The sequence below is a fragment of the Stylophora pistillata genome, chromosome 1 (genome assembly GCF_964205215.1).
Source record: "Stylophora pistillata chromosome 1, jaStyPist1.2, whole genome shotgun sequence".
Classification (NCBI taxonomy): Eukaryota; Metazoa; Cnidaria; class Anthozoa; order Scleractinia; family Pocilloporidae; genus Stylophora; species Stylophora pistillata.
Window position 1 is genome coordinate 4,660,664 of NC_142519.1, and position 24,451 is coordinate 4,685,114.

The 24,451-nt window shown below is 37.9% G+C and overlaps 1 protein-coding gene and 2 long non-coding RNA genes across 9 annotated transcripts; 1 reads left to right on the forward strand and 2 right to left on the reverse strand.

The window, feature by feature from the left end:
* Nucleotides 1-205: 205 nt before the first annotated feature.
* Nucleotides 206-3,684, reverse strand: LOC148740945 (uncharacterized). The gene is made up of 3 exons (XR_015999258.1): nucleotides 3,365-3,684; nucleotides 2,472-2,574; nucleotides 206-1,170 (listed from the first exon to the last, which is right to left on the reverse strand). It is a non-coding gene; the product is annotated as an uncharacterized LOC148740945 (long non-coding RNA).
* Nucleotides 3,685-4,524: 840 nt separating this feature from the next.
* LOC148740946 (fibroblast growth factor receptor 4-like) lies at nucleotides 4,525-23,641 on the forward strand. Of its 7 annotated transcripts, none has more exons than XM_088754282.1 (17): nucleotides 4,550-4,675; nucleotides 9,288-9,355; nucleotides 10,418-10,578; nucleotides 11,413-11,736; nucleotides 16,754-16,885; nucleotides 17,097-17,396; nucleotides 17,608-17,904; nucleotides 18,244-18,395; nucleotides 18,812-19,271; nucleotides 19,404-19,511; nucleotides 19,882-20,063; nucleotides 20,286-20,408; nucleotides 20,815-20,885; nucleotides 21,377-21,417; nucleotides 21,812-21,911; nucleotides 22,306-22,405; nucleotides 22,805-23,641. In XM_088754282.1, exons 3-17 carry the CDS (start codon nucleotides 10,458-10,460, stop codon nucleotides 22,847-22,849), a joined length of 2,556 nt encoding a protein of 851 aa, XP_088610408.1. In that variant the 5' UTR covers nucleotides 4,550-4,675; nucleotides 9,288-9,355; nucleotides 10,418-10,457; the 3' UTR covers nucleotides 22,850-23,641. The 7 variants fall into 7 exon arrangements, with proteins under 7 accessions (XP_088610402.1, XP_088610455.1, XP_088610408.1 ...); XM_088754322.1 differs by lacking the exon at nucleotides 9,288-9,355 and adding an exon at nucleotides 7,985-8,049 and having other exon boundaries at nucleotides 4,554-4,675; XM_088754291.1 differs by lacking the exon at nucleotides 4,550-4,675 and adding an exon at nucleotides 7,771-8,049.
* LOC148740947 (uncharacterized) lies at nucleotides 7,787-9,254 on the reverse strand. The gene is made up of 2 exons (XR_015999252.1): nucleotides 8,672-9,254; nucleotides 7,787-8,132 (listed from the first exon to the last, which is right to left on the reverse strand). It is a non-coding gene; the product is annotated as an uncharacterized LOC148740947 (long non-coding RNA).
* Nucleotides 23,642-24,451: the final 810 nt, after the last annotated feature.

Here is a 24,451-nt window from a genome sequence, read left to right on the forward strand (position 1 = left end):
GATTGTCAAATTGAGCTCTGAAACTGAAGAAATATAACATGGGGGAGACTAAACAAGGTGCACTTCATGTGGAAAAGTTGGTCACTTTGTCAAGAACTCAGTTAATAATTCGTGTACGGTTGAGCCGCAAATCATCACCGAGGCTTCAAAGCGCGTAAACCAGCGCGCGCTTTTCACAATTAAAAAATAATGTGAAAACACTGTGTGAAAGGAATGAAATTTTTCTTTTTGTTACATTGAGACTAATTTACATCCGGAATAGGTGAAGAAATCGTATAGGGGAATCCTTGTTTACAATATTTGCCTCATTAGCATAAGCAATTCAGTTTCTGATGGAGCTAAAAATAAATCAGTTCTGAATATCGACAGGTCAAAGTACGATTAACTCGGCCAATAAATACGAGCCTGATGCATTGAATAATTTTTTGTGCAACACGGGTTTAAAAACTCAAAATTTTACATAGAATGTATGAGCTCATTAGCGCTTTTGCCACCCAGAAATTTTGCAGTTTTTGATGGACTATTTCTCCTTGAATATTACACCCAAAGAGCTAAAAATGTCACCATGTACTGAGGTTTTCTAGCTCTTTAGCTGCCTGAAGTCAATTTGTATCTAACATGCTTCCTTCTTTGCGCAAAGCCGTATGCAAATAAGCAAAGATGTAAACAATGACGTCAGCATGAATCCGCCTATAAAGAGACAGCAGATACACCTCTAGTTGGGTCGAGCTCACTAAGGAAAAACTAAGAATCATTTGAACTTAACGGAAAGTGACCCTTTCGACCAGTTTCAATTTTTGGGAGGTGACTGTTCTAAGGCAACGGTCTGAAGTGAGCCTAGAAGACCACGTCTTTTACCTGGTTTGATGGGGTTGCTCAGTTCTGCATTCACTGGAAGACCAACTACATCTGATTCTGTAGTCATAACTGGTTCTTCAGCAGCTTTTGTTGGCCACGTCATTCTTCTTGTGGAGGATTCGCTGGTGCTCGTTGTTCTTGTTGATAAAGTGATTTCCTCAGTAAGCGCATTCGTTGTAGTCGAATTAGTGGGTTGAAAAGTAGAAGTGAAGCTGGTAGTCGTAGATGGGATGGTATACTGTAAAGTTGTAGTAGGTAAAGTTGCTGGAGCTTTCGTAGCGGTTGTTGTGGGCTTTCGGTTGCACCGGGAATCTTAAGAAGGAAAAAAATAAAATAAAACCAATTAGTAACGTGTTGCTGGTGCGATGGACACTAACAAAATTGGTAAACTACCGGTAAAAGGAAGTTCTAGAGATGTGGACTAATGTATTCATATCAAACTGTTTCCCCACTGCGATGGACATTTCTTTTTGTCGGTTCCAGCCTGGCGCGGCCGCTAACCCAGATGCCCTCCTGAGCAAATTTTCAAAATGGCGGACAAGCCTAAGAGAGAGATAAGAGAACCAAAGCGATTCTGCAACGAATACTCAGCATACACCCCTGTTAAAAAGGTCATTTCACAGAGAAAAGATACAAAATTGTATGATATTGAAGTCACGGAGGTTGACAAACCCAACCAGAGACTGAAAATTCACTACATTGGCTACAGTCCACGCTTCGATGAGTGGAGACCCTTCGGGGTTCTGTCCTCGTGTACCGGTTCACAAGAGCCTATACAAAAGACCAAACGATACATAATAGCTAACCGATAACTCCTAAACAAAGAAAGAACAATGGTAATTCCCTTGTGAACCGGTACACCAGGACAGAACCCCCTTCGGGGATGGTGAAGCATCTGAATATTTTCCTTAGAAATTGTATAGATTAGTAGGCTGCAACAAAAATTTATTGGACGACGTTTAGGGTAAAAAAAGCAATCTAACCTGAAAAAAATGTACTTATTCCGACTCTTTCGGAAAATAACTTTACAAATCTTACTTGTTTATCTCGTAAGTAAACGATGGTGAAGCGCTTTCCGATTCTTCTCCCACTGCTTTCACGCTTATAAAACAGGAAACGAGCAAAAGGAGGAAGGTGTGGCTGTTTTGACTAGCCATTTGACGAGGTTCAATCTGCTCCTTGTTCGACAATTTACATATCAAAACAAAGGAAATTTGCTCCTCTCTTTGATTTTGGCAGTACATTGTCAATTTGCGCTGGCGTAAGAGAGAAATCGCCCAAGACTCCAAGCTCGGTCTTGTTTTGACCACGAACGCCTTCTTAATTTTGACGGACCCGCTCGGGAAAAGGTGAAAATGACGAGGGAAAAACTTTACTTTGTAGTACGAAAATACACAAAATGGAAAGCCATGATATTATAGTCCAATATTTCGGTGGTACATTGTTAACTTTTTATACAGAGAGTCGGCAAGATGATATAACATCCAAAAATCGCACTCGATTTGAGTGGGCCGATGAAGTGGGCGTGGTCACGAAATTCAGTAAAAGACTATTTGTACCCCGTGAGTTTGATATGAATCCTGCCATACGTATTACTTACTACAGGTTTTTACCTCTGCTGCTTGTTCAAAAAAATATCCGTAGTTTCATTTTGTTGTGTTTACAATTTCCTCCAACTCCGATTGTCTATTGAGCCTTGCATGCTATCTGAAGTCGCTGAAATGTGAACAACAATAACATTGAATATGCTTTCAAGGGTGATTGGAAGTTAAATAAAAACAAAAAAAGCATTTGAGAAGTTCCTGAAGATAATCGGTTCTTCTAAGATATTAAGAGTTTTCCGGTGCTGGAAGTTTAATTCTGCAAAGAAAAATTAAATCTTGCTCGTTGTTAAGACCACGTGTGAGAAGCTACAGTCCAAAAAACATGTGACCAAACTCTAACTCGTGTATATGTACCGAAACGTAACGCAACAAAAAAAACAAGAACAAAGGAAAAACGTTAGGGACCAGGTTTAACTAAACACCATGTTTATGGAAGCCTGGCGGGGAGCTTTATGACCATGCCATAAATGCCTGGTGACCATGCCTCCTAGAGTCACGTCAAATTATCGAATGAAAATTTACTTTTTAATTATTGAATGAAAATATTTTACCAAATGAAAATATTCCATTGAATGAACACATGTTTTATGATTATTCTTAATCGAATAAAACTATTTTTACCGATTGAAAATATTACACTGAATGGAAACATGTTTTATCGAATGCAATCTTTTTTTTTTATCGAATGAGAATATTTTTTCTTTATCGAATGAAAATATATCTTATCAAATGCAAATATACATTTTATCGCATAAAAATGTTTCAACGAGAAAAAATATATTTTTATCGAATGAAAATACTTTTATCGAATGCAAATATATTTTTGTTGAATGAAAATAATTCTTATTGAATTTTCCTACATTCCGGCAACCATACTCTGTTTTGGTTTGTCAAATCTTAACCTTAATCAGCTGTCATGTGACTCGCTCCAGCGCCGCCGCTGACAAGTAACGAGTTGTGGTGAGACTGGAGTAAAGGTAGTCGGGATAACTTGTCTGGGTCCAACTTGTAAATCTGTAAAGGATCGAAGCGAAAGATATCCAGTCATTTCGCCACCATAACAAATTTGCCACCCCAAAATTAGCTACTACTCAATGTTATATCGCCCTTGGTAGCGATCTGACTCAAACGTCATGAGTAGTCTCTCGTGTGAAACTTACATCAAATGAAAGCAAAGATGCAGTTGTATATTACGGAAAGGGGAAGGGACTCAGAAGTTGTGTGTAGCGTCTCAACTATGGAATTTGAAACGAAATAAAACATGTTTAAATTAAATCACGAAGATTATGATCAGTTCGCAAGGAGCGGAACCAGAGGGATATCGCCGAGTGATTTTCTTCAAGTGATTTTCACCAAGTGATTTTCGCGGATAGTAATGAAATCGTACGGAACTTACATCAAATAAGGCCACATAAAATAGCCAAGCGTGCGTGCTAATTAGCGGTGAAGTAATCCTCAACCATCTGCACTCATATTGCATGAATGCAGATGATCACATAACAATTGAGTTATGGTTTTCTTGGCTGTAATGGCCGCTCACGAAAATCTCCTAACATCGGTTAAAACCTGTTTTTCTATCAAATTCTGTGTTTTCTCTTGGCTTTAAGGAATGCGTGACAGGTATCGACTTTAAACCAAAAAAAGCTCAATCTCGTAAATTCTAGAGGACTCGTCTATCACAAAGGCGACAGAGAGAGGAGCGTGAGTGGGCTATGAATTCGATAACAAGTAAAAAAGGATTGTTTTTTTTTTATCTTAGATATTGAATAAGATATTGAGAGAAACACAGCTGGCCTTTTTGTTTACGATCATCCTACGCGTAGAGAGCTTTCCCCCGCACAAATCGTTCCTCGGCGCACACGCGCATCTTCCCGTCTCTTTTCTATGTCCACCAGACAGTAATTTACAAATAAGACGATAGTAGCATTTTACAGTTTGATGAGAAATAGGCATTGCGAACATAATCTTTGATCTTGTTAAACTGTTCGCTTACCAGGAGCTCTCCAACTGTCATTTTCCTCCTACAACATCTGCATGCTGATTCATTTTCTATCAATAAAAAATGTGGTTCCGTATCACGGTTTATTTTTGACTCAGTAAAGTGCGCATGATTAATATTTTATTTCGGACCTCGTTTTGTATGACAACCACTGGTTAATTCCACTACCTTCAAATGAATGGTACGCTAACAAGTCTTACTGTTAAATCTTAAGGTAAGTTTATACATTTTTTACACAATTTCGTTTTCAAAAGACGATTTCTTTTGCACCTTTTTCAGCCAAATTAGGTAACATTTAAATAAATAAAGGAAAATAAAAAATAAGATCAAAGTTTATTTCGATCGTGGTTTTGTGAACAGCGAAGGCAATAAAGTTAATTTTTCAAAAGGATTTGGGGGAACAATTTATTAAACAAAATCGTTTGATGCAGTACCTTACAGTGCTAGGATTTGATATTGATATGTGATGCGTAATTGTGCAATTGTTTTGAGACAACTGGTGAGATCGTCTCTTGTATGACTTTTTGTGACAAGTGTTAGTGGCCATGTTTTTACTTGAACATTAAGATGTAAATTCAGAAGGTTTGAATTTTGGCTGTTTATTCGTAATCATTTCTTTAATCTATAATAAACAGAGTCTAAAATGGGGCTAAAATTTGAGGCAATCCATGGATTTGTATACCTTTATTGCGAGCTAATGTAAAATAGTTGGATGAAATATACACATGATGCAAAACGTGTTAATTCAAATTTAAGGTTCCCAAATTACTCCATTCGTAAACTGGAAGATCGATCTCATTACCCGTCATGTGAAGCGAAGTCCGCCAGGAATGTGAATTTGAGCACGAACTTGAATATGATGCGCCTATTCTATTCTTCCGGCCTCTGGCTGATCATTAGTGTACATTTCATCGCTTGCATTGGGATGAATTTTAGTCTAGTGACTAATAATTAACCCTAAAAGTTAAGACTGGACCTTTTTCACAATAATTTATCTCGAGGAGGAATAATACATATTTTAACGACAGATCTTATTTTAGTAATACAAATACTGACTGAAGTCTGACATGTTGTCAGACCGAATTCGAAATGTCATTTTTAGTTGCCGTCATTCACATACCGAAAAAGAAAAAAGATCAGAAGGGTAAATGAGGTAAGCCAGTGGCCTATTCCCAAGAAACAAATGGGCTTTTCTTTCTATGTATAAAATATTTCAAAAATATAGATCAATGACTGTTTAATCTCGCGGGAAGAACGCGTATGGTGGATAAAAGCTGGTGACGTCAACATTTCGCTTTTAGAATAACAAACTCATAGACCCTCGAAGTTAACCGCCGTCGTTTTAACCTCAATTTATTGACAGTGGAATCTTCGAGTTTCAATGACTGGCGGGTATTCTTGATTTAACAAACATTTATACGTTTTGTCTCGCATTTACAAATGATAAGGGCTAGATCCTGTATAGTAAAGCTCTTTGAACGAGTTCAATATTCATTCGCCTCTAAATTCATGAATATACATGCAGTGAATCTTCCTCGAACTCCTTCTATAATGCATAAATTTCGTGAAAGTGTCAAAGAAAGCGGAAGACATTTAAACTATATTTGATCGTCACTTTTGTCTCTCGGTGAATTTTAAACTAAAAATGGTCAGATAGAGGTTTCAAGTGAATCTTATCGCGATATAATTCATTCTACGTTAATTTAAAATTCTGAAGCTTGCAAAAATATCTAACCAGTACAGGCTTTTGAGCTTGGCAGTTATTTCTGGTTCGATAGTCATTGAGGACAAAACTGCTCAGTCCCTAAAGGTGACTGAAGCCTTGACAACTGCAGCGTAAGAGAGAAGTCAAAACTCAGACGGAGCAACTGGAATCACCCACTTGCATAATCTTGATTTTATCTATTCCTATCTGGACGTCATATTTGGCGCTTTCTTTCGTTGAATGTTTCGATAAAAGCTGAAAGAAGAAGAAAAATTTTGTATAAATACCGTATTTATTCGAATAATCACAAATCCCGAATATATTCCGCCCTGAAATAACTGCATTTTAAAGATGAAATATTAACAAACGCTGTATCATGATGTGGCGTTTATCTATTCGAATTATAGTCTCAAAAAGGTAAAAATGTTTAAGATCATCGCATTGGAAGCTCAAAGGTATATAATCAAAACCGCCTTCCGGTTAGCTCAATGGATAGAGCGCTGGACTTTTGTGCGGGAGGTCGAGGGTTCAAGCCCCGGCCGGACCAACACTCAAGGTCCTAAAATAATTGAGAAGAATATGCTACCTTTCTATAACATTAAGTAACGGTTAGATATTCTAAGTCTTCTCGGATAGGGACGAATAAATGGAGGTCCCGTCTCCTACAGGGTTAGGGGTAGGAGACGTTAATTTCCCACGCACGAGATTACTGTGTGATGGATGTCCTCCCCTGGGGTGGAATGAGTGCAATTTAATCGTTGGACTACTCGCATGGATCGCATATGTTCCGTTCTAGTCTTGCCCTACTGCGGTAATGCAGTGAAATATGGTAAGAAACACGAGAACAATATACGGTTCTTTAGCTTATTCAAGCTTTGGAAATTTGCCCTTTTCGATGACAATGTTTTTCATTTTGAAGTTAGTATACTTCCGTGCTCTTTCACTATGCTTCCCTCTAACATTCTCCCAATGCGCAGTTAAATTTCTTTGTGAAAGTGGAGTGCTTAACTAGGGAGTCACTCTTCCTCTCTCCAGTTCCTTGTGTTAACAATTAATTTTCGGAGTTTGCGTTCAGGAAGTTTTTCAGCAAGGTTGAAAGTTCTCTTAGCCCATTCTACACGGCTTTTTTTTTTCTTCCAATTGTTTGTTTATCAAGTATACTCCGATTGCGTTTACATCATTTTCCTTTGCCTCATCGCGCGTGTCAGGCTAAACTGACTTGTACGCATAATGTCCTCGGACGACGCTATTAAAATTTACTTTGAAATACATTTTACCATACCATATTTTGCAAGAAATAAATTTGATTTTAGATAAACGCCGATAGCCAAATTCGGGGTCTTAGATGAAACTTTTAATAAAGCGCTGCTTAGGAACAATGCGACCATAATTAATAAAACTAAAACGTAGACAATGTCTAAACTTTACCAAACTTTGCATTTCCTATGGAGAGATAGATAGATAGATAGATCGATAGATAGATAGATAGATAGGTAGATAGGTAGTTTATTGACTAAAATCATAGCAGCCATAGGCTGAGTCACGTCTAGCTTACAATAACTAATATACGTAAATATGTATATATATATATATATATATATACAATAAGAAAACTATAAGGACCCTATAGTATAATATATATTTAAAAATATAAATGCCATCAATTAAATATCTAGATATAAGATATGATTACCAGGAACGTTCAGTTGAACACTACTTTATCGTCAAACGAATCATTATCGTCCTCTCACAATGGACTATTGGTTGCATCTCGACGACAATCGAACGCATTAACTTTCAATTTCATCCTCGAAAAAGGGACTTCGTGTACAAGCGACCACTTCCAGAGTCAGTTTAGCGGCTGGATATCTCTCCATTAGCAGGTACATCTTCGCCAGTGAAGTGACATTTTTTCCATGAGTCGATTAACCCAACCTAACTGTCTCTTCCTTTAGATGAAGTCCTTCTGAGGCGGAAAAAATAAAATAATGACCGAGTTCGTTTATCTTAAGCATCTGCTAAATATAAGAAACAGGAACCTTTAGCAGTCAGGACGGCGACACAAAGGAAGACGTCGATTAAAAATGAATTTCTACTTTTAATTAGAATTTCGAAAATGGCTGCAGGTGTTTACTATCTCTTACAGCGCCATACCTCAATTTCAGCATAACGTATGGTGGCAGTGTTGTGTTCCAAATGGAAATTACAATCATCTGTCGTCGCGGTTTCCGTTCGCAGACGACGCAAATTTTGCTAATTTTAGGTTGTTGTTTTGTAAAGGACGGCAAAGAAATGTACAAAGTTTTAAAACACAAGTGCTGAGCTATTGTTCTGCCCACGAGATCTTTTGTTTTGCCACGTCCTCGTTGCCGTCGTCGTCGTGGTTTGCTTAAGGTCCCTATTAGGTACCTTAAGAAACCACGACGACGACTTCAAGGAAGACTTGGATTAAAAAATTAATTTCTTCTCTTAGTTAGAATTTCATGAATGGCTGCAGGAGCTTACTGTCTCATACAGCGCCACAGTTCAACTTCAGCATGACGTATAAAGTAGCCGTTGAGTTCCAAATGGAAATTAAAATAGTCTGCCGTCGCGGTTTCGGTTCGCAGACGACGCAAATTTTGGCGATTTTACGTTGTCGTTTTGCATAGGACGGCTAAGAAATGTACAAAGTTTCAAAACGCACGTGCTGAGCTATTGTTCTGCCAATTAGATCTCTTGTTTTTCCACTTCCTCGTTGCCGTCGCCGTCGGGGTTTCTTAAGGTCCCTATTATTCGAATCGAGAGGAGGCGGATGGTGATGTCACTGTAAAATGTTGCGAAGGATTTATATCCCTTGACGTAAGGATTAGCAGAGATCAGATGTGTAAATGTTAAACTACAAGAAATTTTGATCATTTCTAATTAATACTAGTGGGATTATACGTTATTTTCATTTATTGTAAGAGTACATCGTGTCCGTTGGTAGGCTACCTAGCTTATTCAAGTTTACGATCCCAAAAAAGTAGTTTTACATGGACATGAAGAGTTCACTCGCGCGATACAAAGTTCTTGTCAAGCCAAACAATCCCTTTTCTTTATGATAAGCACTGTTTGAAATAACTTTGCTTTCTTACTGCAGGTCATCACAACATAAAAATTCACTGTTTTTTTTTTTTAAGTTCGTTGCATTTGCTTGCCACCGAAAAAGTAAGTTATCAAAAGTTTTTAGTAGGTTTGCGAACAACCTCGTCTCTGAGATACAATGAAATATATGAAGTTCATATATTTTGTACTGCGGTATTAGATACATATCCTGCACGATCCTCGCAGTAGATAGCGCTATTTTATCTATCTAGATAGCGCTATCTACTGCGAGGATCGTGCAGCATATGTATCTTATACCGCAGTACAAAATATATGAACTTCATATATTTCATTGTATCTCATTTATCAATTTCACGGGTTTATTACGAATCAACTTAACGGCCTGCTCCTAGTTGGCTTGTTAGCTCAATTGGTAGAGCGCTGCACTAGTATCGCAGAGGTCAGTGGTTCGAATCCCGTACAGGCCTGATTTTTTTCAGGTCTGATTTTCGCTATTACTTAAATAGCGCTATCTACTGCGAGGATCGTGCAGCATATGTATCTAATACCGCAGTACAAAATATATGAACTTCATATATTTCATTGTATCTCATTTATCACTTTCACGGGTTTATTACGAATCAACTTAACGGCCTGCTCCCAGTTGGCTTTTTAGCTCAATTGGTAGAGCGCTGCACTAGTATCGCAGAGGTCAGTGGTTCGAATCCCGTACAGGCCTGATTTTTTTTCAGGCCTGATTTTCGCTATTGCTTAAATAGCGCTATCTACTGCGAGGATCGTGCAGCATATGAACCTCGTCTCTGTTCACTTTAGATTTTGTTTGTCACTGTTGGCGATTTCGATAAAGGGGCAAAACAAAGGCTCAAGCAAATAAGTTACTGAGTAATCGACAGACGAAACTGTAACCGCATGTATTCGGTAGGATACAAACGTTTGGGGATAAATGAAAGAGAAAATTTTTAATGAAATTATATACCTTTTAGCGGGAATTTTGCGCAAAATCGCCAAATTTGTGACCCCCTTTTCCCTTTTTCCTTTCACAACTGCCTGAACGGGTAAATTTAGATACAATAGCTTAGTAATACCCTGGTTCGACCTATTACCTTAGTATACTACCTTCTTCTAAGAAAAGAACTTATTTTAAATAAACAATCCCATCTACAGGTCATTCCAAACTTCCAGGTAACAAATTTGTCAACATGTCATGCTGATGGGTTACTTTTGGCTTCAAGGAGCTTTTACGTGTTTAGTACTATTGACTGTTACCGGCGCTTTGTGGAATCTTCCATTTGTCAGAGCTGAAACGTGCAATCCCAGTATAAAAAGTAAGTAGTTAAACGTCTTTGTCAAAGAACAAGTGGATGCGAATGCTTTTCTTGTATGTATATGTATGAATATGTATGTGTACAGGAAGTGTAAAATGGCTACCACACAAACAGCTCTCAAAAAGAGGACGCGGAGGATGCTGGTATCTTCTTCAAAATGTTTCGCATGTATAGAGAAGAAAGGAAAAAGATAAAGACTCAAATGATTCAGTGTTTGTATACAACGTTTCGGGCTTCGGCCTTCTTCATGTGAAGAATTCAAATTAGAAATAAACAATAAAAAGCTTAATTAAAACGGGATCAAGAGTATATGAACTGCACTCACTTTACATCATAAGATAGATTTATCTTTTGCATCGCTAGATCGGCTAGAAAAAGATTGCGTATTATGAATTTCTCTATTATTATCATTTGTTATCAAATTCTCTAGCCCAGCAGGACCCGTTGTGGACATCTCGTCAAGTCGAGAAAGTAACAAATGACCCGTTTTTGCTTCCACAAATTATAGGGGTAATTTTAAAAAGGAAAGTAAAATAGCTGCTATCTAAATAACAAAAAAGGTATGGTTCCTTTAATGTGAATTAAATAAGCATCGCGCACCACCTTTTTGATGAGAAAAGAAAAGGTATATTTTCTTAATACATGTTTTCATATTGAGAAGTTTTTGAAAATGGGTGTGTATCTCTTCATCATAGTAGAATACATGTGTATAGTATACACACATGTCTATAAGATAGATTTATTTATAATTTTTATCTTCGTTAGATAGGCAAGAGGGAGAGAAAATGTATCATGGTTTTTTGTTATTATTTATCATCAATTTTTCTAACATAGTTAGACCCGTTGTCGACATCCCTTCAAGTTCAGGAAACAGCTGCTTACCCATTGGTGCCAGTATAACCCTGACTTGTACAGCACAGCCTAGAGATGAAGACTCAGTATATCTGGATAGATGGGTCGATTATATCGAGTGGTACGATCCACACGGTAGACGCGTTGGAGCTAAATGCGAACAGCCCTCAGACGTACATGCTCGTAAACCTAAATTAAGCTGCCCATTGTTGCTTAAAAATTTGACAGTTGACAAATTTGGCAGCTACACATGCCAAGCTGGAAATGGTTACTTAAAACACTGCACAAGGAAATCAATAACGATAGGTAAGCAACCTTATCATACCTCTACATAATATAAGACATCCTGCGATCTATAAGGCGAAGGTGGTTGTCGCGTTCCTGCACTTCCTCAGCCTTCTCGTCATGAAATTCCCCATAAAGTGTAGTCCTCTTTAATACGATTCTCGCTGTTCTTTTGCATACAGGTAGCCTTTTGAAAGTATACAAATGCTGTGCAGTTTTTTCCATGAAAAAAAATATTTGCTTTCGAAAAAACGAAAACGTTTCGTTTTCAGTCCTGAGATCGCTTTCGCGACACCGAACAGGTTTAAAATAGGTCACGATTCACTCGAATTGCGTATCAAAAAAACTGCGTTAGTAAAAGCTGTCATAGTTCCAAGTTGTTGTACAACTTGTCATAGTCTAAACACCGTGATTTCATAAAGATTAGATTAATTCCAGTATTCAAGAGAAGTCTAAACCTTATGACTCTCCCGTGTTGCTTAAAACGGTAGGTGAAAAACAACGATCATTTTGAGCATGTGCCTTTTCTCAGAATTTGCTAAGATTGCGTATGATTATACTAGAGTTGATGATCTTTCAGAATGTGCAAAGTTTAGCTTGGGGAAATGAATTTGGATATTTTTTTAACAATTTTTTTGAAAATTAATCGTGAAGAAAGCCATAAAATCACGCAATCCTGTTGGGTACATGTGACCATCAAGAAATTGATATAATAAAAATTGACACGACTCCGATGCATATAGCAAGGTAAATAACTCGAATAATAATAACCCTAACGCGATTATTATATTCTTAGCTGTTCATATGAGTCCAGAGTTTTTCTGTTTTGCCGTTTTCTCCATTCGGCGGTCTCCGTAAGTTTGACTTCTGTACCGTCTCTTTCTGTCGCGGCTCGATGAAAACGGCTGCTCCTGAAAACGTCTAAACTTTGCAATTTGTGTTCCTTGTGTGCTTGATACGACGTGTTGGTGTTCTTTGGGACAAAATTGATTAAAACACTGATCAAGCCGACTATTCAAAACTTATGTTCAGAGTTTTGTGCCATCGTTCCTTCTTATCAACTATCGTGTCTGACAGATTTGCATAGAGGCCAAACGAGCTTCCCTGACAGTTGAATTTGTTTATGGAGTGGTGGGGGTGGGGGGGGGGGGGGGAGAGAGAGGAAGTATACGGTCTCTCCCTATAATGCGTTACTTTGGGGTAGCAGATTTCTCTTTACATCGCTAATAAACTATTTTACCAATAATTTATCTTCCTTGTTCCCCTCAATTTTATGTAATTAAATTAACCTCATTAGTGTATGTTTCTTTCTCACTTGAATATGCATGCCCTGTTTATCATCATAGCCTCCCGCAATACCTTTCAGTAGATCTTGAGAGATGTCAAAGGCGAGCTTTACGTATTATCTATCCAGATTGTTCGTACAATGAGGCGCTTCTTTTGACTGGTCTAGTTCCCTTACACAACCGCCGCGAGTTCTTATGTGATAAGCTTTTTAATTCCATCCTGTCTAATCCCTCACACAAGCTCTATAGCTTACTACCTCCCAAGAATGAGTGCGAAGTCAATTTAAGGAGTCAGCACTCTTTTACTACACGGCGCCTCCACACCATTCGTACTCGAAATAGTTTTATCCATCACTATGTCCATAAAGCAATGATGTAATATTGTTTTTCTCTTAATTATATATTTTTGTCTTTTTAATTAGTTCTTCTTAGCCATGTATTTTTTGTAGTATATATTTTATTGTAAATCAAACGTAATTCAGCCTGTGGCTGCAAGGTTTTTGATAATAAACTATCTATCTATCTAACTAAATAAAAATTCAAAATTTAAGAAAAAACATACTTTTCGTGTTCCTCCTCTTGGAGAAATGATGGAGGTTTTTGCTCTGTCGGGAGTATAGCTCTTGTTCGCAAATTTAGCATATTTTATTGTCGCGCTATGCAAATAACGTAAGGTAGTTCAGTCAATTGAAAACCATCGAGACCTCTTTCCTGTTTTGAACTGATTTGATTGAAAACTTCGCAACAAGGATCGCCAAAAACAAAAGAAAAGAGACATATGGCAAAAAGAACCACTCTTGGCTACTGAGAATACCTTATCCACCCTATGTACCAATTACTGTCACGAGCTCTTGCTCAGCCTGATAGTTTTGTGTTGCTTTGCAAGCAAGGCCTAAAGTCTCAAAACGGTTCACGGTAAACTGCATGGGAACACATGCTTGAACTAGTTGGCTTTATTGTCAGCTCTTTTATGGCTTCCTTCAGAATTTTAAGAAAGATTTGTATTTACAGTATAAAGAGTACAAATGTGAATTGTGAGCTACGAAGAATTCGTTAAAAACTAAACCGGTTTTGATCGTAGCTGTAGCGGCGGGCTTTTCTGTTCATGATAAACATCACGAATGAAATTAACCAAACGGTAAAATGAAGACCTTGGAAAATTCGAGAATATCACATCCAAGTTGGCGTCAGTATATTTGCATTGTTTATTACGCTTTTTGAGTTGCCCATGATTTCTAAAACAAAAACAATATTGTTTTTGTTAATGGTCACGCATACACAACATGGCGTGATTTAAGGTGTTTCGTTGACGATTTTCAACAAATTCTTAAAAATCCCACATTCATTTCCCCAAAGTAAACTTTACATATTTTGAAAGATCGTTAACTCGGGTATTTAATCTTACGAAATTCTAAACAAGGGCACAAGGTCAAAATTATCGTTATTTCTCGCCTACCGTTTTCCGAAGCACTAGAGAGCCATAACTTATTTACTTCTCTTAAATACGCAGATAAATCTAATACTTATGAAATCGTGGTGTTTAGACCATGGTAAGTTATACATCAAATTGGAACTATGAAAGCTTTTTCTGGCCAAGTAGTTTTGACAAGCGAGTTAAGTGAATCATGACTAGTAATAATTTTCCCCCTGTTTGCACGTGTTGGGATCGCCAAATTGTGCCTAAGTTGAAAACGGCTTCCATTGTTTTTCTCAGGAATTAACAGATAATTCAAGGAACAAAACTGCACGGAATTCATATACTTACTAAAGGTACATATATGCAAAAGTCGAGTGAATTTGATTTTTTTCAGCTTTGCCGAAGATTTGCGATTTTATTTGATTCTTGCAAGGATCTGCTCATAAGATGTCAATATGCCGATTTATCGGGATCACCAACAATCGATCGGGTACTACCAAAGCGAAGGAACATGAACTCGTGAGAAAACAAACTGTATAATATATCCTCTAGGCCAAAATTTTTAATAAATTGCAGGGAAAATTACCAAGAAATATCCCTTTGTTCGAAAAAGTGCTAAAACAGACTGATGAGAAGCAGAAACGAAAGCATTGATTGCATTTACGAGACCCGGACGACAATTTCACCGTCGTTGTTTATATAACTTCATGACCTTGAAATCACGTAGCGTCGTATCTAAAGAAAAATCTTCGAACGAACAATACCTTAAGAACGTAGGGACAAAAAAAAAAAAAAAAAAAAATTACCAGTCCAAATAATAGCTAAAATAACGCAAAGCTTCACTTGAAGTCAGCAGGATCTGTTTACATTTTCCGGCCGTAGTAGTCCTTGCGCTCTCGATAATTGTATTTTTCGTTACTCCAGCGCTAATTCCTTCGCTGTTCATCTTAAATATCAATTATTCGTAGAATTTGTAGTTTTCATCAAAGCTCCCACAGGTCTACCTTAATCAGGATGGAACAGAATTTTGAACACAATGCTACACGATTTTATGGGCAGGAAGTTATGCAAACCGTGACGGTGGCCCGGGTCTGATAAATGCAAGAAATGCGTTCGCTTTCGCTTTTGATCGGTATGTTTTAGCAACTTTTTTAGTAAGGGTTATTTCTTGGTTATATTTCCTTGCATTTTATAATTCTGGTCTAAGGATATGTTGTACAGTTTCTATTCTCATGAGTTTATATTCCCTCGCTTTGATAGCACCCGATTGTCTGGTGATCCCGACAAATTGGCATATTGACATCTTAAATGTTTATTCCTGGGGAAAACCCCGGCAGTGAAGCTATCAATTGACTTCCATTAAAAATCGGACGAAGGAAAAAGAAAAGGCGGGATTATATATCGGAACTGTAATGGAAATTGAAGATGTCAAGAACGAAACGTTGCTGCGAAATGTAATAAATAGCAGATCATTTTCTTCCATTTACGTAACTTCAGCATATCTTCGGTTAGCATATTCTCCTCGGCCCATCATAGAGCGAGAGAAGGTTGCAAACATAAAATTTTTTAACATTTTCGAAGCTTTGTGAGACTTTGCAACAAAAAGTATCGAGGCTATGTGATAAGAAATGGAACGCAAGGGGTAAGAATTTATTATGGACTTTATCATGAACCCAAGCATCGGAAGCAAAAGGTTTTCGTTAAAATTTTTTACCTTTCGGGATGTCCACGCTTATTTTCATGTTCCCCCAGATAAACGACCACCTCGACCCGTCATGAAAAGCAAAAAGAATTACAAACAGACAAGTCTGAAGGAATTTGCGAAGCTTTTGAACTCTGCATCTCATACAACAACAACAAACATATGTACGGGCGAAGCAACATGACATGCCCTTTGAGCGACCTGGTACTACGTACAACTCGCAAAAATACTCCGCGATGCTACACTACAAAATATGATAAGATACATGTACTTTATATATTTTACACACAAACCACAGAGCAAGAGTCATTCCAGACAGATCAACGAACCGCAACCAGTTTTTGATTACAGGAGTAGAAATGGAAGATTATGGAAAATATCAGTACAATGCAAATAATAGCTTCTAAAGGAGCCAATCAGGAGTGGCTTTTTTAAACATAGGTTAGATATCTTTTATAAAAAGGAAAAAAAGTAAGGATCTTAAAGACGGTTACTGCAAGGACTTGACTTCTAGAGACAAATCGCGAGGGTCTCATCTTCTTTCTTCTGCTTCTTCGTCCTTTTCTTCTTCACCTTAATTTTTATCATGAGAGTATTACTATTATCAACTAATGCTTCGTTGTTATCTTGCAGTGCCCCAAAACCCTGAGATTATTGAGGGTCCAGAGAACCAAAGTGTCTCGATCGGTTCCAACGCTACCTTAAGCTGCACTGCTGGGGGCTTCCCGACGCCAAGTCAACAGGGAGTGGCTTTCTCAAAGAAAGGTCAGGTATTTTTTGATAAACGAAAAAAAGTAAGGATCTTGAAGACGATTAATGCAAGGACTTGACTTATAGAGAAAAATCGCGAGGGCCTCGGATTTTAAAATCCTTTTTCATCTTCTTTCTTCTGCTTCTTCGTCTATTTCTTATTCACCTTAATTTTTTTCATTAGGGTATTACTATTATCAACTAATGCTTCGTTGTTATCTTGCAGTGCCCCAAAAACCTGAGATTATTGAAGGTCCAGAGAACCAAAGTGTCTCGATCGGTTCCAACGCTACCTTTAGCTGCACTGCTAGGGGCTTCCCGAGGCCAACGATTCTTTGGATAAAGGACAATGCTTCATATCCTTTACAGTCCAATTTCAGACGAAGTGTTACTGAAGACAACCGACCGAATTGTAGCAGCCAGCTTTTCATAACAGGAGTAAATATGGAAGATTATGGAAAATATCAGTGCATTGCAAAAAATAGCTTTGGAAAAAGCCAACCAGGGGTGGCTTTCTTAAAGAAAGGTCAGATATTTTTTGATAAAAGAAAAAAGGTAAGGATCTTAAAGACGGTTAATGCAAGGACTTGAACACTAGAGAAAAATCGCGAGGGCCTTGGATTTTAAAATCCTGTTTCATCTTCTTTCTTCTGCCTCTTCGTCTTTTTCTTTTTCATCTTAATTTTTATCATTAGGGTATTACTACTATTAACTAATGCTTTGTTGTTATCTTGCAGTGCCCCAAAAACCTGAGATTATTGAAGGTCCAGAGAACAAAAGTGTCTCGATCGGTTCCAATGCTACCTTTAGCTGCACTGCTAGGGGCTTCCCGAGGCCAACGATCCATTGGATAAAGGACAATGCTTCATATCCTTTACAGTCCAACTCCAGAGCAAGTGTTATTCAATACAACCGAAGAAGTCGCGGCCAGCTTTTCGTAATGGGAGTAGAGATGGAAGATTATGGCAAATATCAGTGCATTGCCAATAACAGCGTTGGGAAAAGTCAATCAGGAGTAGTTGTTTTAAGTAAAGGTGAGATAGTTTTGGAACAAGAGGCAAAAATATAGATCTCAACGACGGTTAATTCAAGGAATTGCCTTTTGGACCAAAATCTCAAAGGTTTAGAATTAAAATGCCTCTATATCCTCTGCATTTTTTCCCTATTCTTCTGCTTTGTCTTCGTCTTCTTTTTCAGTCTTTTTCAATTCATAATTCTGACTTATTACACTATGCCGTTACCACTTTACCATTATTATCATTGTTACATTATTTTTGTTGTTGTTATTATCAGTACTGTTCTTATTTCCGTGCTTAAAATCTAAGACCATAGACTCGAGGGGAATTTGTATTTTTTTCATACTTCATCCACAGCAGCACTTGTTCCTCCAGCCTCCAAGAATGGAAAGCCAGAAAATTCAGCATCTCAAACTACTACAATCGCTGTACCATGCGCTTTGGTAGCTGCACTTATTTGTGTGGTCATTGGGTTTGTGTGGATTCGGCGTAGAAATCGTGATAAAAAGGTAAATAATACGTTACGCGACATCCCCGTCCATATCATAATGAAACAAAAAGAGTTCGATAATAATAATAATAATAATAATAATAATAGTGAATAATAACAATAATTAAAATTTCCAACGTTTTTCCAGACTCTGTATCTCACCTTACAAAATAACAATGATCGATGACAAACGACAGAACGTAGCCTCAGTGGAAACTGGTTCATAGCTGGTTAATCCTAACATTCCTTCTTATAACTTATGCAGAAGGATTCGGAGGCTTGCTCGCCCCATTTTTACTGAGTTTATGGTGCAGCTCAATTCGAAATAGGACTCGGTTTATTTCTTACTCGCATACCTTCAAATTTTCAAATTTTAGGGTCATCGTAACGAAAGATCTATATCATAATTGCCTTTTGCCTTTAATTAAATGACAGGGCAGAAAACGTGCGACAATGGCGTATTTAGAAAAAGACAAGCACTTGCTAAACGGGATACAGGACCTTGAAAACGACTGGTCGCCTAATACCCAAACCATCAAAAACCCCGAGGAAAGGAACCTGTTAGTAGGGGACGGAGTAGGGCAAAGAGGGCTTCCAGACGGAAGCGAGCAGGATGATACGATACAAGACATAAAAGAAAGAGGTCAAGAGAGATTAGATTCGGATGAGAAGATTGTTGGTGCTGACATTTTGACAGCTGATCAATGTGTTGACCTGGGTGTCGACGAACAGCGAAAGATAACGTCTCAAGAGACCGAAGAAGGATACGAAAACTTGGAAAATCTTGAAGTATTCGATGAAATACTCGGAGAAGGCGAATTTGGAATTGTCTACAAAGGTCGCTATGGTGGGAAAGACGGAAACATGACAGATGTAGCTGTTAAAAAGCTGAAAGGTACGTACCCGACGTCAAAATGTCAAATGTCAAAATGTCAAATGTCGCTACTTTTCAGTCTATTCATCATTCTTTTTACCATAGTCAAGCAATTTAAGAAGTCCCATTACTTTTTTCTCTATGCCACCGTAGACCCTAGTGCCATTGCCAAAAAAACCCTGCTTAATGAGATAAGGACCTTGAAGCATGCTGGGAAACATCCCAATATTGTTACTTTGATTGGTACGCGGATAGAGGGAGGTAAGTCAGTTTTCGACGATGTAACTTCATAGAAATAGGCATCTTGACTTAGCAATTAACGGCCCAATAAGGTAACGTTTTATCCGTGTGTAAGATCAGTTCGAACTGTGCATGTGCTGATGTTATGATTAAAGGAAAATTAATAGACTTAATACGTGTTATGCCAAACGTTTGTGCTTCTTGATCGGAAACCATCTGATGCTAGGCTAAGTGCTGGGAGATTCATATGGAGTTTGTTTCTTGGTTTTTTGGCACCAACTTGACTTATTTTTACCGACGAAATCACCTTTTGATCAACTCCAGGGGCAAATAATGTCCAATTACTTTCTCGTGTTAACTTTTCTGCCGGTGTTTGCTCTTCTTTCTCTAGAAAATGTTCTTGTGGTCACTGAATTGATTCATGGTGGCAGTCTGGAAAATCTTTTAAAGGCCAAGAGGGCTTCAGGGGACAACAACAATTATCAGAACGTCTGCTGTAAGCTTAATGACCGGCAGCTGGTTACAATTGCATTTCAGATCGCCGCAGGAATGCAGCACTTAGAGGAGAGAAAGGTAAGACCCGTTGACAGTGTGTAGAAATGTTGAGGTAACTTTGTTTATCTTCCACGTTAGATTACCGCTCTCAAGTGATTATAAACAGCTCTAAATATAATGCTGGCAGTTGGAGGTTTTGAAGGACACATTGAGGATCTTTTGCACTTTGTTATAAGCCACCACTCAGTCATTCGTGAGTTTCTGCTAAGCTAAAGATTTATAAATTGTCTTCTTTTACAGTTCGTTCATCGCGATCTAGCAGCGAGGAATATTTTAGTTGATGCCAACTTGGTGGCTAAAGTTGGAGACTTTGGATTGGCCAGGGACATATCCGACGCTGGTATATACACCATAACCTCCAACGTAAGTACGCTTTGCAATCAGTTTCAAAGACTAAACAAAAAAATCAACAAACTGAAATGTATTTTAATTAATGCTCTTCCATAGTATAATCGAACACACTGAGTTTATTCCCTCCCAACGAACTGTGTATTACGTTTACTTAATTAATTATGGTTACTGTTTGCACTGATAACAATGACAGCAACAATGATGATAACGATGTAACGACCAAGATAACTACGCCTTTGGATTTTGCTGGTGATCAACAATGATTAGAAAATGTTATATATCTTAACGTTGAAATAGGAATCGCATACAGGTACTCAATGCATCCTTCTGTTTAATGAGTCAGCCTCTTCCGAGTGTCATTGGGCATTGACTCTACAACCAACAGGACCTTGCTCACATGAATCTGTCTTTTGAACAGGGCAAGGTTCCGTGGAGATGGTCGTCTTTAGAATCTCTGCGAGATCTGCATTTTACATCCATGAGTGATGTGTAAGTTTCATTTTGTATTTTAATACTGTCAGGTAGCTGTCTCTTTACTCAGAGGCGGAGGTAATTGCTTAGTACAAAGGATTTCTATAAACGTCATTTGCCTGCCGCTCTGCTATTTTCCCTGGAGCATTACCATGGTTACATTAGGGCTTCATTTTAAGTTGTTTGCTCGTCTCCATCTACATGGATAGTGTATATTTACCTATTTGCATTTATGGACATGCCTTGAAAACTTAGCATGACTTAAGTAATTCCTTCTTTCAAATGGACAACTTTATGCTTATATTAGTTGTTTGAAATTTATATCAGAGCCGAGATCCGACCGGAAAGACACAGCGAAGTCTTAAGCGATGCAAATATTCATTAAACACTCAAAGAATACGACGAGACTTGATCTTTAATGAAATCAGTGCTAATCCTCCTTACCACAGGGTCATCAGCTTCTTTTCCTAACTCATTAAAGTTATTAAGGCATTTTTGCATATTTACAGGTGGTCATTTGGTATTGTCTTATGGGAAATTGCCACTTACGGTAAGTGTCGTGTGAAATTATGTGCGACACTCTATGAAATAGAAATCATGTTCTCGTCATGAGATTCCAATCCATAAAGAGCCTAAAGTTAGGAAGGCTCCTCTGTTAAGCTAACTATATAGAAACAAGCATCTTCATTCAGAAAAATGCGTATTACCAGTCAGTCGAAATTAAAGAGGATCAGGGGCCTGCCATTCGGCTACTAAACATTTTATTCGTCCCACATTTTTTTTTTGTCTCCGAGCTGCGCTTAATTTTATTCGTAAATGAGCAAAATAAGTCTTTACGAGTCTCAATTTTTCCTAAAAGTTACTGCTGAAATACTAATTCTATTAGCTCCTTGTCTCTAGAACTGAATCATTTAAATCATGATGATCTTCTTTCTACCAAACAGGTGAGTTGCCATACCCTGAAATCTCATCACCAATTGCCTTAGTAAGTCGACTGGCTACAGGATACCGGATGCCTCGTCCCGACCAATGCTCGGAAGATTTGTAAGCCTCAAAGTCTTGTAGAATGCCGATAGAAAATGAGTTGAATGATTGATAATTTTGCAGAAGGCTTCAAATAATGGAAAGTTAACTTGCCATATTTTAGAAATAATTGAAAAGCGTTCCACTCTTCGAAGAAAGTCTTGCAAGATCCACTGACACACACTTTTTCTCGTTGAAAATCGAAACGATGCATGGAATGAGTCGTCATGATTTAAAAAACGATTTGCATATCAAATCAATTGTCACACTCGGAAAATCAGTGATCTTTCCAATGCTCATTGTCATGAGTTCAAAATCCTCCTTTGCACCTCTTTTCACGTTTGATACGGTCAATCCAGATGCTGATAGTGTCAGCTTCAAGAGAACGTTAACTAATACTGCATTGAAATTTTAGATATGAGCTGATGAGTTCTTGTTGGAAAGAAAATCCTATGATGAGACCAGCCTTTTCACAGATCGCCCAACAGCTGAAGAATTTTTTGCGAGAAGTGAAGGTAATTTATGGTTGTATTTACAAGATTTCCATTTCTTCTCTTCAGTATAGCCTTTCTTAAAACCTTATCTGTCCTCTTCTTCCTTCTTCATTTTTTTTTTGATCGATGATTCAATACACCCTTTTATGGTCTCCTCTGTCATCCTGTCAGTCCCTCTGGTAAACCTTTTATTTTCAACCCCTGCCATGAATACATTTATCCATTCATAACCATAGTCATCCATCCGCTTCCTTGTCTGTCTGTTTATCTGTCGACATCTGTATGACTGTCCGTTCATTCTTGTTCTTGTTCCTAACGTCATTCATTACTTTTGTTAAATTCATATAAGACCATTGTTTCTTTCCTTATCTCTTTGGGAATTATCAATGGTTGACTCTTTATTCCAATGATTTATTTCAGAGGACATATACAAATATCACAGAGGAAAACAATGGAGAGGCTTGATGACGCCCTGATGCTAAAGAAAACCCTCATTTTATTTGATTAGTCATAGGAAGAAAATCGTGATATCTCAAATAAGTGCATACATGAATAAGACCTACAGTATTTGACCCAGGTGTCGACCACGCTCAAAAAATTTTGATTCAATTTGTTTTCTTGTAAGAGAAGGTTCCGCGCGTTTTCTTCTCAATAGGTAATGTAAATCGCAGTAAAGAATACACGGTGCACCCATCTAAGCACGCATCTATCCTATATTGTAAGCAGCTCCTCCTTTATAATTTTCTTCGCTCGCAGGAAAACTACACTTCTTTCAAGCTCACGCCGCTTACTGCGTGCGTTACAACAGAAGAGAGCACAGTCAATGCTTCTTTATTTGTTAATTAAATAAAATACGGAACTTTTGAAAGAACATGACTTGCAAATGAAACCTGAAACCTTAACTTCAAATCAGAGCTACAGGGAGCCAGAAGAGAGAAAACACACCCACTGACGAGAGAAGTGTGTGACACTCGGCAGAAGAGAGAAATGAATTTCAGCATGTAACATCATAACAAATATATCACTCTCAACAACTTTCACAAGTAATGATAATTGTATCAAAACGTAAATAAAACTAAGGCATAAAAAAAAGGAAAAGAAAAGAAAAGAAAAACCAGTTGATCATATCACAGCCAGAATGACAATAAAACTCGACTTTATTTGCGGTTGGCAAGTGCTTAAGTTTATTTATATGTTATTCGAGCGCCTCTCTTTAAAATATTCTTCATTAAATACAAACTATTTACGCCATCATAATTAGAGAATGTCTGTCTTATATATTTATCATATGTGTATAAAAATAATAAAACGACCCACAAAACGAGAAGATAAACGCAATAACTGACACTAGAACTCAGGCAATTCATTATTCAATAGCCTGGGTGCCAGGCCCTCGTGATTAGCGCTGCAGGAAGACGTTTGCCGAGGGTCTGGCACTAATCATCAGTGCGAGACCTCAGCAAACTTTTCGGCGGCTCACCTTGCCCAGCGCCCTATACTTTCGCGCGGACGAGGAGACACGCACCGAAGCGTTTATAATGAGGGCCAAGTTAGAAGCTAATTAGTTAGATCATTAACATGTCTTCTGGGAAAGGCTTGCTCAGCCTCATTACTACGCAACAAAAGCTGCACCTCGACAATCAATAATCACTACACGAGAGCCGGCCATTGTTGCGACAAACAAAATACACATAAATGTTTCGTGTTGATGTTTTCTGTCCGGTTTTCGATAAAATAGTGAAACTGTTTTGTTCGTGAATTACACTACCGTTTGCGACTTCTCAATTTTTTTTTTTAATTTTTGTTGAATTTTGATCAAATACACCAAACTGAACCCATCAACGATTTTCTTTGGTGTCCAAATACGATGAAATTTGATCTTTTATCTTAGTAACACAACCTTTCTTCAAACAAAGCCATCGCTGAAAGCTGCCGAGGCGCTTTACCGAGTCCAAAATATCTTTAAGAGGCTAGAAACCAAAATTTCGGGCCAAGATTTAACGGTATAGGTTGATGGTTATCGAAATACTCCAAGAAGTGTTAGTGTTAAAAGCTGTTATTCAAGCC